Source organism: Clupea harengus, chromosome 9 (genome assembly GCF_900700415.2).
Source record: "Clupea harengus chromosome 9, Ch_v2.0.2, whole genome shotgun sequence".
NCBI classification, from domain to species: domain Eukaryota; kingdom Metazoa; phylum Chordata; class Actinopteri; order Clupeiformes; family Clupeidae; genus Clupea; species Clupea harengus.
The window spans coordinates 1,701,891-1,717,113 of NC_045160.1; the positions used below are offsets into that span (position 1 = coordinate 1,701,891).

The 15,223-nt window shown below is 45.2% G+C and overlaps 1 protein-coding gene across 1 annotated transcript in view; it reads right to left on the bottom strand.

The window, feature by feature from the left end:
* The window catches only part of gbe1b (glucan (1,4-alpha-), branching enzyme 1b), a 106,955-nt gene that overhangs the window by 37,696 nt on the left and 54,036 nt on the right, over positions 1–15,223 (bottom strand). Inside the window, exons 11-13 of the mRNA XM_031573017.2 lie at positions 10,248–10,358; positions 9,489–9,660; positions 2,421–2,605 (exon numbers count right to left, since the gene is read on the bottom strand). Coding sequence (XP_031428877.1) covers positions 2,421–2,605; positions 9,489–9,660; positions 10,248–10,358 — 468 coding nt within the window. The remainder of the gene's footprint in view (positions 1–2,420; positions 2,606–9,488; positions 9,661–10,247; positions 10,359–15,223) is intronic.

Consider the following 15,223-nt stretch of genomic DNA (forward strand, 5'->3'; position numbering starts at 1 on the left):
ACTCCCACGCATGCACACATAAACACATGCATACACAACATTGTGCCCTATTCCAACTCTGTGTCGTTTGCAAACACAGAGTGCAAAATCTTATCTTGCTCAGACACTCATCTACATTTACACAACCACACACTTCCCGAGTCACACACACTTTCTGCTCTCTGTCTGCATCTCTTTCTCTCTCAAACAGTGTCCCTCCCTCTCTCCTTTACGCACGCACGCACACACACACACACACACACACACACAAACACACACACACACACACACACACACACCACACACACGACAGGCCTGCATGATCCCATTACTGTCTCTGCGGTTAGTGTCACACCAGCGTCAGACTGCTTTCTCTCAGCCATGGACTCCCCTGACGTGAGTCGGGCTGAAATTACGTTTCGAAAAATGGAAATGGATTGGATTCTGTGCATTGCTCAAGCGCGTGCTGAACTCTTACAACCGAGAGCCTGCGAGCCTCCTGTGCTGGAGCGCACACGGGAGAGAGACAGACAGAGAGAATGGAAGAAACAGAAAGAGAGAAAAGGGGGGAGAGAGAGAGAGAGAGAGAGAGCAGGGGAGAAATCGAGGCAGAGAGAGCGAGAGGGAATGTTTGTGTTTACTCAAAAGGGAGAACAATAAGCCAGTACGTACGTGAAGTCAATGCGGTGCGCGTCGGTTCAAGAGTGTTTGAGGCTGCCTCTGCCATGCAGGTGCGCCGCCTTGTTATCAGTACTTATACCAGCGTGAGTGAGTCAGGGTGCGTGTGAGTGGGAGTGCCACAGCACGCTTTTACAAGTCCCTCCACTTTTTCGTAATTCAACAATTTGCGAATTTAATGCAAAATCAGCAATTTACGCCCCAAAAAAATGTGCGTTGGTGCATATTTTCCTATTTGAATAAATTGCGCAGAAAATTGCAGAAAAATAAGCCTGGATGTGAAATTGCAACTACTTCAAGCCTCCTTATGGTGGTTTAAGGTTATGCACGGACTGCCTCAACCGTTGCCACTGCTTAATGTCCCACTCGTTTGGTGTCTGGTGTGTGATGTAGTTGGTTCACGGCATAGCTGGATCTCTAACTGTTATCTCATTAGTTAAATTAAGTGATCTTCTTATACATTATGTTACATTCTGCCTTGTATTCAATTGTGAAATTGTAAATAGTGTTCAAACATGATATTAAATTTAAGGCATATTGTTGCGTCTGACTGTTTATTCAGCCTTTCATCTTGCACGGAGATGGCATTTCTAAATAATAGCCTCTAAATTCATGCATAGGCCTATTGAAGAGTAATTTGAGTGAGTAGAATATCGGCAAAGTAAGAACAGTTCAGTTTTCTTTAAACAGCAGGAGAGGATAACTCATGATTACTGTTCAGAATATTTACAAGAACTTATGATCGTGGAATAGAGCTCAAAGGTTCAAACCCAGGCATGGCATTTTATTTCATTTTATTTCATTAAACTTCAATTCAATTCTGGTAGCATGGTTGTGAAAGTTTTCATAAATATTAGAATACTATTGAGAAAACTATTAAAACATCAAAAAATGAATATAGATAACCTGTCTGATGTACTATGATTGTATCTCTCATTCACTTGTTTTCTAGTATATGTAGAGTCTAAGTGGAGTTTAAAGAGAACATTTTTTTTTACAAAATTTCTTGTGAATTTGTAGAAATCACCATCACAAAATCTGCCATTTTGATCACAAACAAATCAGAAAAAAAATTGCGAACTCCTGTCTGCATGTTAATGTGCTCTTTCAGGACAGCAAGTCAGCCTTCCCCAACATTGTCCCATGGTTCAGCTTGCCTGTGGGTTACTGCTGGTAAGTGTGTGTGTGTGTGTGTGTATGGGCGAGCATGTGAGTACATAGGTGTGTCATGTTTTCAAGAGGCTGACTACTATCATCAGCCCTCAGTATGGTTCATGGTGTGTGCGTGTGTGTGTGTGTGTGTGTGTGTGTGTGTGTGTGTGTGTGTGTGTGTGTGTGTGAGGGACAATCAAACTATCTATTGTCCTCAGTATGGTTCATCTCAGGACAGTAAGTGCATCTGTTGGTACAGTTTGTGTAACAGTATGACTAAGAGTAAGCCTGTGTTAGGAGAGAGAAAGTAAGAAACAGGGAGAGAGAGATAAACCAAGGGGGTGGGGGTGAAAGAGAAAGATATAGGACGGGAGAGAAGATGATGGAGCGAGAGAAAGTGGAAGGGGAGGGGGCCAGAACAGACAGACAAAGAGAGACAGAGGGAGACAGAGTAGGAAAGCGAACAGGAGGGAGAGAGCAAATGGAGAGGGAAAGAGAGAGAGAGACAAAAACAGAGAGAGAGAGAGAGAGAGAGAGAGAGAGAGAGAGAGAGAGAGAGAAAAAAGACAGAGAGAGGACACAGAAGTGTGTTGGAGTGTGTGAGCTCTTACCGGCGGGGCAGCGAGCCATCCGTACTTGTCCTCCGTGCGGTTCATGTCACGGTCGAAAGCATACAGCTGGCTGTAGCGGAGGTGATCTGTGTCCACCAAGTTGAACTGGCGGCGGGCATAGTGGTAGCTTTCATTATTCCCCTGCCTGGGGAAGTCCAGCCACTCTGGATGGCCAAACTCATTACCTGCAGTTAATGTGGACAGGGAAAAGAGAGGGAGAAAGAGAGAGACAGACATAGACAGAGAGATAGATAGAGAGAGAGATGGCACCAGAGAATGAGTCAAATCAGTTTTCTTTTTTAGAAATACAACTTCATGTTCCATGCAGAGCGACTACTCATTATGGCAATGCCATTCTCATTTTGAATGATGCAACCCACTGAAAAAAAGGAGCAAATCTTCCACCTGTGGTCAGAGGAACATGACATGACATTTCGCTTGTGCTTAATGAATGCACGGCAGAGAGTAGAGCAGGCCTCCCGTTACTACCCCACTTACCCTTAGCAAACCCACCCTCACCCCCTCCTTCCTCGTTGCCGGCATAGCCAGAAATACTGCCCGGCTGAAAAACATCAGCTTCAAAGGGGCTCCCTCCCTCACCACCCCCACCCCCCCAAAAATTGAATCTATTATCTGGTGAAAGGAAAATAAGAAGGAAAAAGACTTTCAGATATGAAATCCCAAAGCATCGCTTCGATTCATCTGCATAAGATGTATGCAGAATTAATTCACCACAAAATATTTATAACACTTTCGCAACAATGACTGTGAAACACCATCAAGGCTCCCAGTGAGTAAATAAGTGAAGGTTTTCCCTTTTTAGCATAAAACACTTGATCACTATCTTGTCAAGGAGGTTGAAACACACAAAGTGGGCCTGTCACCTTTTGAAATCTCCTTGTGTAGTAATGAATGCTGCATGGGATTTCGAACGTGTTGCTCGGGAGTTATCCATGCTTTTGTGGGAGTAGATCATCTCTGATGCCTTGAGCTCAGACGTGTAACCTCTACCCCCCGTCAAACAAAAGCCCAAACCATCCCGATTATCTGTTTGTGCGGAGCGCACGGAGAACCACGCTGCCAAAGAAGTCAGGAGGGAGGAGGACCATCTGTGAGCTAAACCGCAGGACGTGACAAACACTCGTGTTAGAAATGAACGCACAGCAGAGGTGGAGGAGGAGGACGAGGAGGTGGAGGAGGAGGAGAAGGAGGAGGAATGGCGCTACTTGCAAAAGAAAGAAAAGGCATTCAGCAGCAGCAACAGCGGCGTAACCGAGCAGCTGAACAAGCCCATGGACTGAGGCGACAGTTGCGTCAAGCAGCCAGTTGAGATAATGAATCCGTCATCGACTGACACCCCGACATCATAACACAACAGTGGGGGTAATTGAATTCCAAGGGGGAGAGAAAGTTGCTGACAAGAGAGGGGTGGGTGGGTGGGTGTTGGGGGGAGTGAGCGGGCAGTGCTGGGGGAGGACTAAAATAATGGAAATGAAGTTGGTTGTTTATTCGGGGGGGGGGGGGGGGGGGAGACTGGATGAGGCAGAACAGTTGAGGAGTGACACACACTCTAATGAAAAACATTAGCGAGCTGCGAAAGACGCACTGAGTGGCGAGTTGCAGCCTGAAGACCAAACACACGAAGCGGAGCGGTGCCGTGTATGCGTGCGTTCGTGTGTGTGTGTGTGTGTGTGTGTGTGTTAGGAGGGTTGAAGGGATGTCACAACAGAGAGATAGAGTGAGAAAGAGCAAGGAAGAGGGGATGGAGGAGAAAAAAACTGAAAGACACAAGGAGACAGGGAGAGGAAGATTGCCTTTTGGTTTGACACACTGTATCTGCACACAAGATAATCCCTTGACACTGTCGAAAAATACTATAAAAAAAAAACTAAAAAAACCCTGCAAATATGGAAATGAGCAGATAACCAGCCATTTCCAACAATAACTCCCGCAGCAGGGGCTATGTACTCACCAGTCCCTCGGGGACTGAAAACATATACCACTATGGACACTGTGGAGAGAACCACTTCTCCGTGGATGTAAACATCATTTGAGGCATGAGTCCACCGCGTAGGATGTCTACCGCATCTGCTATCAGATTTGATTTTGCCGTCATAAGCTTCTTGTGGCCCCGGTCGTTCGGCGGAAGTGTAAATACAGAGGACGTGGGCGGCGACGCGGCAGCCATCTGTTGGGTTTCCGAGCGCGGTGACACAACAGGGGCCCTGTCAACGGAACAGAGGTGGCCCCGGAGCTCTGTTGTTTGACTGGTGGGGAGATGTGGGCAGAAGTAGCTCCGGCGGCAACAAAAGCTTGTTCTGAGGTCTGACACAGCTGGATTTTGGTGGGGTGTGTGTGTGGGGGGGTGAGGGTGCACTGGAGATGGTGGGTTAGATGCCTCCCTTAGCTCCTAGAGACAGTAAGGCACAAAGAGAAGGCAGAGAAGCAATGCCACGAGCCACTTGTCTCTGTACTACTGTAACTGGTGTATACCCATTCACCACACACACGCACACACATCATTTGGATGTCAAAAGACTGTCCAAGCAGACAAACTAGTTTCTTTTCAGTTTTCATTGCTGCTTTGTAATGCAGTTTTACAACTGACTGAAAATCATGAGAGCATATACATTTTTATGTCAGAAAGACACAGGAAATTATGCTGAATTCCCAGGCCAATGCAGTCTCTTAACAATACTCCATATTTCTCAACCACATCAACTAAAAGGACAAGAAGGTCACTCCGTAATCATCAGAGACGGATGCATCTTCATCTCATAGACACAGAAAGTCAGTGTTGTTTACTTGCAGTTTTCCAGTCATTGATTTAATCGGACTGTTAATTAAAGTGGAGAGGGCCTAGCGGGTTCCCTGAGGAACTCCACATCTCTTTTGGCACTGTTTAATTAAACATAAGACACGCCTCATTTTCTCCACTCACTGAATTTCGTCTGCATGTCCTCATCAATGAGGCTCCAGTGGTCCCAGTGTCCTTGCTGTCACCAATTATACGATATTATGTGATTACCGTCACATTTGTGGCTGTGGGACTCGAAGGAGGACTACTGCTATGGACTACACACTAACACGGCAGATGCAATCTTGTATGAGTATAGTTTAAAAAACAAAGCCGATAGAAGTACAAAAATATATCTAGGTTGTCATTATGGTGGTACTATGACTACAAGCAGAGTTTGTGATCCTCGCGAAAAATGACGTCATTGTGAAAATGACCTTACAAAAGTCATCTTTGTTTAAAGAGAGAGCCTCTCACAATGCAATCTTCCACAAATCTATAGATTACGCTGGCTGGAGATTGAATGTCTGAAGGGGTACGGAACCACTGGATTAGGACAACAGCAGAGAGAACAAATAAATAGGAGGAGTTTTCATTCAGCAGCAGGTACTGTTTTCCAGCGTGGCTCTGACAAACCTACAGTAGACAATTAGATAAGTCATTTTTAAGACTCATGATGTACAAAATTGTGGAATTATCCTTTGGTGGAAAATGGTGGAGTTTACCTTCAAATAAATCTCTTGTGTGCATACACAAGGCAAATTTGGCATTGAGCTTCCAATTTCCTCTATATCTTTTACATTTTGCCTTTGATTTCCAGCAGCATTGGCACCAAGGATGTTGGGGAAAATGGCATATGGTATGAAGGGAAAGCAAAACCCATGGACATGAAATTGACAATGGAAATGTGTCTTATGTGTATGTTATAGAAACAGACTTTTAACATGGAATTAACCTCTATTTAGATACGGTTATTGTTGTGTTTACTTTAATGAAAAGAAGTAGATGTCTTCCACTTGTAAACAGGTCCATTAACATTATAGACACTGCCTCTCAAATGCAATTTATCCTTTCTTTTAATTTCATTACCATTCCATTTAACAGTTTGACATCGAATTATTTTCTTAATTCTCACTACTACTTAATAATTCATAATATTAACATAAATTATTATTATTCATAATTTACACAAAAGCATCCCTACATTACAGTGTTAGTTTCTCTGATGAAAAGATCTCAAATCTTGTGTCAGATAACTATTGTATCCAGGACACCGTCCTTCCTTCAGGCGGTCGACAGCAGGTACAGCTAAGGTTGGCTTTAAATGCATTTAAACGAAGCCTCGACACGCCATCAGGGGTTGGCACGAATCACATTTTTAAAAGGCAATTCAGTTTGGGAATGATTAAACATACTGCCATGTTTTTAAATGGGAGATTCAGACAGTGATCAGAGATTCACATTTTATCATCTTAAATGCCACAGAAAAGGTCCCACTTAATCATATCATATCAGGGAAAATATGCCCCTAATCAGAGCCAGGGAACACAGAGGCTGGGAAAATGGACACACATTGTTAAAAAGGTAGAGTGAGTGGGTTCATTATGAAAAAGTGGGTGATTTTGTCCCAATTAAACGTAACCCAGTCAAATTGCTTTCAGTCGGTGCTCATTCCCCATAGGTGGGTACCACCGACCATGGCTCGTGTTCTTTTTCCTTCATCATTGAGTGTATGACTGCCTTTCTTTCTTTTTTTCAACGATCGCGAAGGGCAGAGAAAAAACTGCTACAAACCACCTGCTCATGCAAGGTCTACTAAAAGTTTTCACCGTGTTCTGAAGGTCGGGGTTTAACATAAAAAACGTCCTGTCTATTTTCTGGCTCTTTCCAGACCAGAGGCTCGAATGATAAAAGTCATTGAAGCGTGTCATGGGCACTTCGTTGTGCTGCGTTTTAATGCCAATGACACCCAGGAAAAAGCTTCACAGTCTGTGTGTACGTGTGTGTGTGTCTGTGTGTGTCACTCTGCATCACAAGTATGCATTCTCTCAGTGTCCTTTTAGCTTCTATTGGCCGAGCGTAAACAGACATGGCCTCTTTGGGGCCCGGCAGATCGAATTGATTTGCTTGCTCAAACAATTTGTTCTTGCTCAGCACCGCTAAATGACTCTACGGCCATTGATCCATTGACACGACGATGTCATTTCATATTTGCTAAACTTCTCCTTCTTGGTCCTCTTTTGAGGGGAGGGGGTGGGCTTTGGCGTTTCCGCTAATGTTGTTGACATACTGCCTGTCTCTCGGTCTGTCTCCTTTACAAGAAAACTGCGGTTCTTTCTTGCCACAGGGATTGACAATAAATGCTAATCTGATTTAACAATGTCTCTTTGTTGGTTGATTTTCGAGAGCAAAACAAGCTTTGAAAAGTCAGACCCCTTCTAACTCAATAGAATGTTTCTCGGAGAAAGCGACGGCTTAGCCCGTCTCCCTCTGGCATATTCTCGAGTGAATTGAAACAGGTCTCTCAGAATTCAAGGTCTATCGACTGAGCGTTAGACACAGACGAGAGGAACAACCCGACCATTCATCCTTACTCGTATTCCCTCTGATTTCAGCAGAGGACAACTACTCAGAGACAGACAGTGTAAAGGTCACCTGAGGGAAGAAAGAAAGAAAAAGAAAGAAAGGGAAGAAAAGAGAATGAAAGAAAAGGCAAAAAAAAAAAAAAAATGGCCTCAAAACCCTGCCCAGGTTATCCTAGGATTTCAGATACGCTGATTATTACTACTGCTAAATCTCCGTTAATTTCATTGTTGGGCAACAAGCAGTTCAGCCGATCGCGCATGAACTAAAGCTATTGTGTGGTGTGTGGAAGCATTGCGCTGACCCACCCATGTTTGTGCTTAGGTTCTTGCTGTTGGTATTAAATTAGCAAAATGATTTTCCCCAAGTTATTAAATTAGCTGTGGTTCATGCACGCCATACTTTGCTTGTTGCTTTGCTCGCAGCCAATTGCCTGTCAATTAAACGAGGACCCCTATCTGTTAAAGTGGCCTAACCGTGTCCACTTTTAGAGCTCCCCTTGCTGTTGCACACTTGCTCACGTGTCTACGATCCTCTGACCCCTGAACAGTTTAATCAGTGTGTTCAGCTAATCAGAAACAGGGGGAGAGCTGAACGTCCCGTGCTGTGGGTCCACAGAAGCAGGCTGAACATGCCCCTTGGTTCCTCATGACCTGCATACCTGGTCACCAGGTGGGGCTAGAACGCTGTTTAAAGGCAGGTTACTGTACTGTACTATGACTGTGTGTGTGTGTGTGTGTGTGTTTGTGTATGTGTGTGTGTGTGGTAACAGCCTGCTTCTTCAGGTCTGACACAGGTCATGAGCATTATCCTTTTAAATCAGAAGGACCAAGAGCAAAGGGTTAACGACCCCGCCAGGACACACGCATCGATTAGAGGAAAGCAGCACTCTGCTCTGGCCCTGAGGTTAGGCACGGGAGACAGGAGGCACTGAAGGGAGGGCTACGGTCCATTCAGTGTGACTGATGGAGATGTTTATGAGTTTGCCTGTTTAAAATTTAAAGTCACTGGCATCGCTGTGGAGCTAGAAAAGCCCTTAGGAACTGTACAAGCGGCAGGCTGTCAACTGCATGCGGGGTAAGGGACCATATCACACAGATCACAGAAGTGATTATATTATACAGTACAGCAATAAAAAAGACACAGGTCAGTGTATGACATGACAATTACACCCTGTCATATCCTCGCAGCTGATGACTTGTTGTTGATGATGATATTGTATCTGTTAGCCTAAACGTTTTCCATTTAAAAGATCTCAGAATATCACGTGACATTATTACACAAAACCTTATCATGTTCTTCATGAAGTCTAATAGTGTACATTCTGAACTGCTGAACTGAGTTATTTCAGACAAGAATGATACACTACATTGTGTGATACACCACACTGGTAACAGTTGTGGCAAGAGGAAGAATCTCATTACTTGGTAAAGGCAAGAACCAGCTCAAATGCTGAGCGACAAAACCACACGGCATGTGGTTTCATAAACTTATGGTTATATTCAATTATAGTGTGCTGATCCGTAGGAGGACACATCATCTTACAACCACAGTTAATAATAGATTTGTTTTAGATCAGTATGCCTTGGCACCCCAGCGAGGAAAAAAACAGGCCAGCGTTACAGTAAGTCTTTCCATTCCAAGGAGGTGAGTATCAGATAACGTCATGACGACCATTAGACTCTCACCAATGAAGTTGAGGTAGCCCTCGCCGCCCAGGCCGTGCGTTATCAGCCGGATCATCTTGTGCAGCTGGATGCCGCGGTCGATGACGGGCGTCATGGGAATGAAGGCGCTCATGTTGGTGTACATCTCCTTGTCCATCAGCCAAAACGCCAGGGTCTTGTCCCCGACCAGAGCCTGCCTCAGCGGGGGTTGACAGGAGAGGAGAGGCGAGGGGGGGTGGAGGGGGGTGGGGTGGGGATGTCGGGGTGGGGTTGAAACAAGGTCACTTTCATCAAGAGGCACTTTGCATTAATCACAGCACTGTCTCGGCTAGACATGGATCTATGCACTTTTACTGACTTCCTGAGAGATAGAGAAGGGGGTGAGAGAAAGAGAGAGAGAGAGAGAGAGAGAGAGAGAGAGAGAGAGAGAGAGAGACAGAGAGGGGCACAGGGAAAGGTAGAGGAAGAGGTAGAGCTGGAGAGGAAATCATTAGTCGAGGGATAACCTGTGGCGGTAATCATTACTCAAGTAGACAAACACACTGGTGCGCACATCCCCACCCACATACACGCGCACACACACACACATTCCCTTTTTTCCTCCAACTCCCTCGTCTTGCGGAATGTATACAAACAGACGCTGGATGTGCTAATTTCTAATTTCACTCTGCCACGTGTTCCTCAACCTGCGGTGACACCAATTTCCATTCCAAATGACTCATTGATTACATTTGCTCCTCTCCTGTGAGGCTGTGAAATGGGGGTCGCGCTCGGCCCTACCTGGTCGTGGCTCTCCGCGTACGCTATGCACTTCTCGCCGTAGCGCCGGTTGGTCAGTGTGTGCACAATGTTACCCATGTTCCATTCCTCGTCCTTGTACTCTTTGATGATCTAAGGGGAAAGATGGGGAGGGAGAGAGAGAGAGAGAGAGAGAGAGAGAGAGAGAGAGAGAGCAAACAGCTTTCAAAAACATTTCAAGACATTTTCTTTTTCTTCTTCTTCTCCTCTCTCTCTGTCGCTCACTTGCGTTTAACCTGCAGAACTTGCGAGGCAATTCGCCCCCGTGCCTCATGATGGTATTCTGAGCATGTGCATGTGCACTGTTCTTAGCATCACGTTCCTTCCTTCTGTTGAAAACCCCCTGCAGGTGTTTCTCCACCTCTGGAATTGCCACAGGTCTCATTTTCTTCATATACAGACTTCCTCAGGCACAGTTTAGCATCAATCATCCTTTATTCAATGCTAATATATTCCAAGGTCAGTATCACAGAGGAAATAGTAGTAAGGGGAAGGCAATAGTAGCGCATCTGCTGTAGCAAAGAATGAAGGCCTGTGTCAATCACCAGTTCTGTGAAAATACCAGACGGTTGAGTGGACAAAACAAGACATTGCAATGTTTCTTACGAAAGATTAAAGCTAGATCTAAAAGAACTGATGTGACATGAAGGATAAATGAAATTAATCACCTTCTCAATTGTCTTATGGAATTCATTTCATCATATTTATTACGCTTTAACTTAGCTTGGAGGTCAAATATCAACTGATACAGCCCTGAAATAAACAGAATACTACACATAATACAAAAAGTACATAAAGTAATAAATGATACATGAAGTCGGACACAGTAAGTAGTTGTACAGTCAAATCATTGCCCTCTGACTAACTGCATTGCCACGTAGCATCACTGTTGTTTTTCTAGAATGTTCTTCCAGTGAAGACATAGGGATGAGCAACTATTAGATTTTCATCAAACTGGCACGCAGTTTTCCACACAAACAAACAAAATCAAACGTATTCAAATCAAAACATTTAACACAGCACAGGTTAACAGGTTTAACTTACCTAATTGCTCTAAAAATGAGTGTAGTGGGAGAATCAATGTTAAGAAAGATGTGCACAGAGTAACCATGGCTACTGTAACGGAAACCTATTCCTCCACTAAGAGATGAAGAAAAGAGATAATATTTAAAAAAAAATCCTGCCTTTCAATCAATAACCTCTCTGCGCTTTCCGCCTACACCTGAGCCAACAACCAGGAGCGTTCCTTGGCTGCTTACGCACCGCTACGAGCCGACAAACACACACATACACACACACACACATACACACGTTCACAGCAGTCTGCCCACACAACTCACCTCTGGTCAACAGAGACCCATGTTCCACACACACACACGGCACACAATCACACACTCACCCACACACCCTCTCGGGAGATGGCAAGAACAAACAACTGAATCCAAGACCAACTGAAGCCCCGGTGAATTCTCCCATGCATTCAGAAGCCTTGACAACATTTATATTCCAGTAATTCCAAACGAATAAATAAATAAAATCTTTGGATCTCCAAAGCTCCCTCCACACACACACACACACACACACACACACACACACACACACACACACACACACACACACACACACACACACACACACACACACACACACACACACACACTACTTTCCTTGGAGAATAACCGCATTGTTTACTTGCCATGCTAGCAGCACAGCTAAGGTCCCTCTCATAAACATGCGGCACATCTATGAATCCAGCAGTCACTCAAACTAAAAGACCCGGTTACTAGGATACAATCTGTCCCCCCCCCACACACCCCCAAACCCACTCCCTCCCTTCCCACCAACACCCCCCCTGGGCCCATAGCGCATGAGATGTGCAGCTGGCGTGATTGACAGGAGGCTGGTAAGCCCTTCACTGTGACAGGTTGGAAGACTGCAGGGTGAGATTGCAGATGGCATCTGACTGACAGGTAGGGGATTCTTTCTATTACTCCATGGCATGGCAATCAATGACGAGGGGTGGGGGGTGGCAATCAATACGGGCACAATAAAGTGCCTTGTGCCAGTTAATGAATGCCATCTTTGTCCATCTCAATCATCAAACAGCCTTCGGCCTCCTCCGCCCTGTCTATCTCCCTCCCCTACTCCCTTGCTGTATATCTCTCTCTCTCTCTACCTCTCTCCATCGCCCTTTACTTCTTCCCAACTCTGTCTTTCTCTGTAAGTGAATGGGAGGCCACAACAATCAAGCAAAGTGCTGACTAAGGCTGCCTTACTGTAGGTGTCGGGGTGAGTCAGACCGGCCCTCCACACACACAAAGTAGCTGTGCAGGAAGATACAAGTAGGGAACGACAAGTTCAAAATGAACAATGCATTGAAATTCCCTTTCCAAAAAGACACTCAAACTTCTGCAGAACTCAGTCCATTGTGTTTACGTAAACAAAATAATTTTGCAACAACATACAATTAGATGAAACTGTATGGTGTAATTGAGGAACGTGACGTATAATTAACCACAACGACGTGACAATAAACCAAAGCATTACAACTTGTTCATCGTGCAAAGTACTGCAAAGTAAGCTGGTGATAACTGGTATTTAAATGTGCGTGTGTATATGTGTGTGTGTGTGTGTGTGTGTGTTGGGGGTGGTGGTTGCGGGGCCTAAGACAGATTCCATCAAATGTTGGGCAGGGGTGTCTGGTAAATTGGTGTTGTAAAACAGACTCACGCTTCTCCTGTACTGAATTTCATCTGGTAGCCTCTAAAAACATAATTTCAACTGACAGCCTACATTTCCCGACACATCACTACACGGCCCCACTAGTGGGGTGCACCGTGCTTATGTCCACTGGTGTCAGTAAAGACACTGTTTAAACAACCACGGTACTTATCAGCTTACAGTCAACTTAATTTATTCACCAACCAGCTTAGCGAACACTTAGCCAATAATAAGCACGAGTGGGGATAGAGAGAGAAAGCTGACAACTTGCTGTGAGGCTGTGCTTGAATGCTGGTAGGTGTAGACTGCATGTGTTTGGCCGGTTTTGTTTTGTTTGTTTTAAGTCTTTTGTGTATTATGCTTTTTGGGCACTGCAAATAAATGATTTATTTCACTATTTTTCACAAACAGAAATGGGCCTACTGTGCTCCATCCTCTATACCACCACACGCTTTCTGGTCACACCCCTCTCCAAGGTGAGGTGGGGGTTGCCACGTCCCTGTCTCACAGGTGGGCAGAGTATGCCCTCCCTGCCATGACGCCTCCCTACCCGCCTCGTGCCCCTCCCGTGCCCTGCGCCACACCTGCGCCCTGTTAGACCGGCGTGTCTGTGAGGCCACGCTGATGGTCCACTTCATCAGAGCAAACCAGCCTCCATCAACACGCTCTCACTTGCTCCAGCAGCACAGAGGAGAGATGGGGAGGGGAGAAAGGGAGAAAGGGAGGCAGAGAGGGCAGAGGGAGGTAGAGCGGGGAGAGAGACACCAGAGAGCGAAAATGAGAGGAAGAGAGAAAGACAGTGAGAGTGAGAAGTGTGGTGGCTGTGTGTGTGTGTGTGTGTGTGTGTGTGTGTGTGTGTGTGTGTTTATGTGTGTAGGGGGGGTGGGGGGGTGGTGGTTAGAGTGAGGCAAGCGTAGAGTGGCGGGGAGAGGCGAGCGTGATAATTAGGCGGCGAGTGAAGAGCTTGCACCTGAGGGAGAGCAATCTTATAGCGGAACACAGGAGCCGGACGGCTTCACTGAGCTCCCCGCTTCCACCGCACAATGGGGGAGACAGAGAGAGAGACAGAGAGAGAGAGAGAAAGAGAGAGAGAGAGAGAGAGGGAGAGAGAGAGAAAGAGAAAGAGAGAAAGAAAAAGAACAGGAGACTGAGGATCCAAACAGAGAAGGCATGGAGAACGTCTCTGGGGAAGATGTCACTGCCAACCCCACATCACTGCCAGACTCTTCCAGTTTTCGTAAAATCTGCTACACAGCAATACGCCATCACTTTGCATACAGGCAGATGCGATTATAAAGCATACAGGCATGTGCCATCACTCTGCATAAGGCTATAAGCCATTGCTTGGCATACAGGCATATGTGATTCCACTGCATACAGCTCTGTGCCTTTCTTATTGCATACTAGCATATGCCATCACAATGCATACTGACACACACCTGCATACACTTTAGCCTAAACTCCCACTCCATCTTCGTCGCATTTCTCAATATTTCACCACTCTATTTTTTTTAACCTCTTATGGAGATTGATGAACTTTGTGCCCGTACCAGTATGTCCGCCTCGGGCGTTAATATAGCGAAAACCATACTTCATCTCGTTGTCATTAGGTGCCCCCCATACACACACACCACACACACAGAAACAGAAACAGAAACAGAAACAGAAAGAGACACACAGACACACACATCCCCTTATTATGCGTCTGACGAAAGGCTCCATCAACACACAGCACACAGCTCTGTTGGAAAGGCCTTTGGAGGGCAATTAAGCACCAAAATGAGGAGGGATAAACGTTGCTGTGTTTCAAGTCACAAAATAGCCAAAAGAGCAGAAGAGGGGCAATCTGACATCCACTCACCAAAACATCTTCAGAGAAGTCATTATCATTATCATTACTGATACAAATTACTGAACACTAACGATATTAATACAACTAGCACCATCACCCCTAGAGCAAGTAATAGACTTAATTATAATACCATCAATGTAAAATGTGAAGCACTATGCTAATGAGTTACATGGATTTAGCAAACAAACTAATATAAATTCAGTGCTTAAATGTCCAGTTTGAGATAAGCTGTAAGACTGGCCCCCTCCCTGAGCATAGAGTAGGGATTCATCTGTCCAGTCAGCTCCACAGCACACTGTTTAATCTAGTACACTACTACAGTACTAATAGTAAAACTGCAACACCAGTTTCATGCTGTTATACTTGTACACTACTACTAATAGTA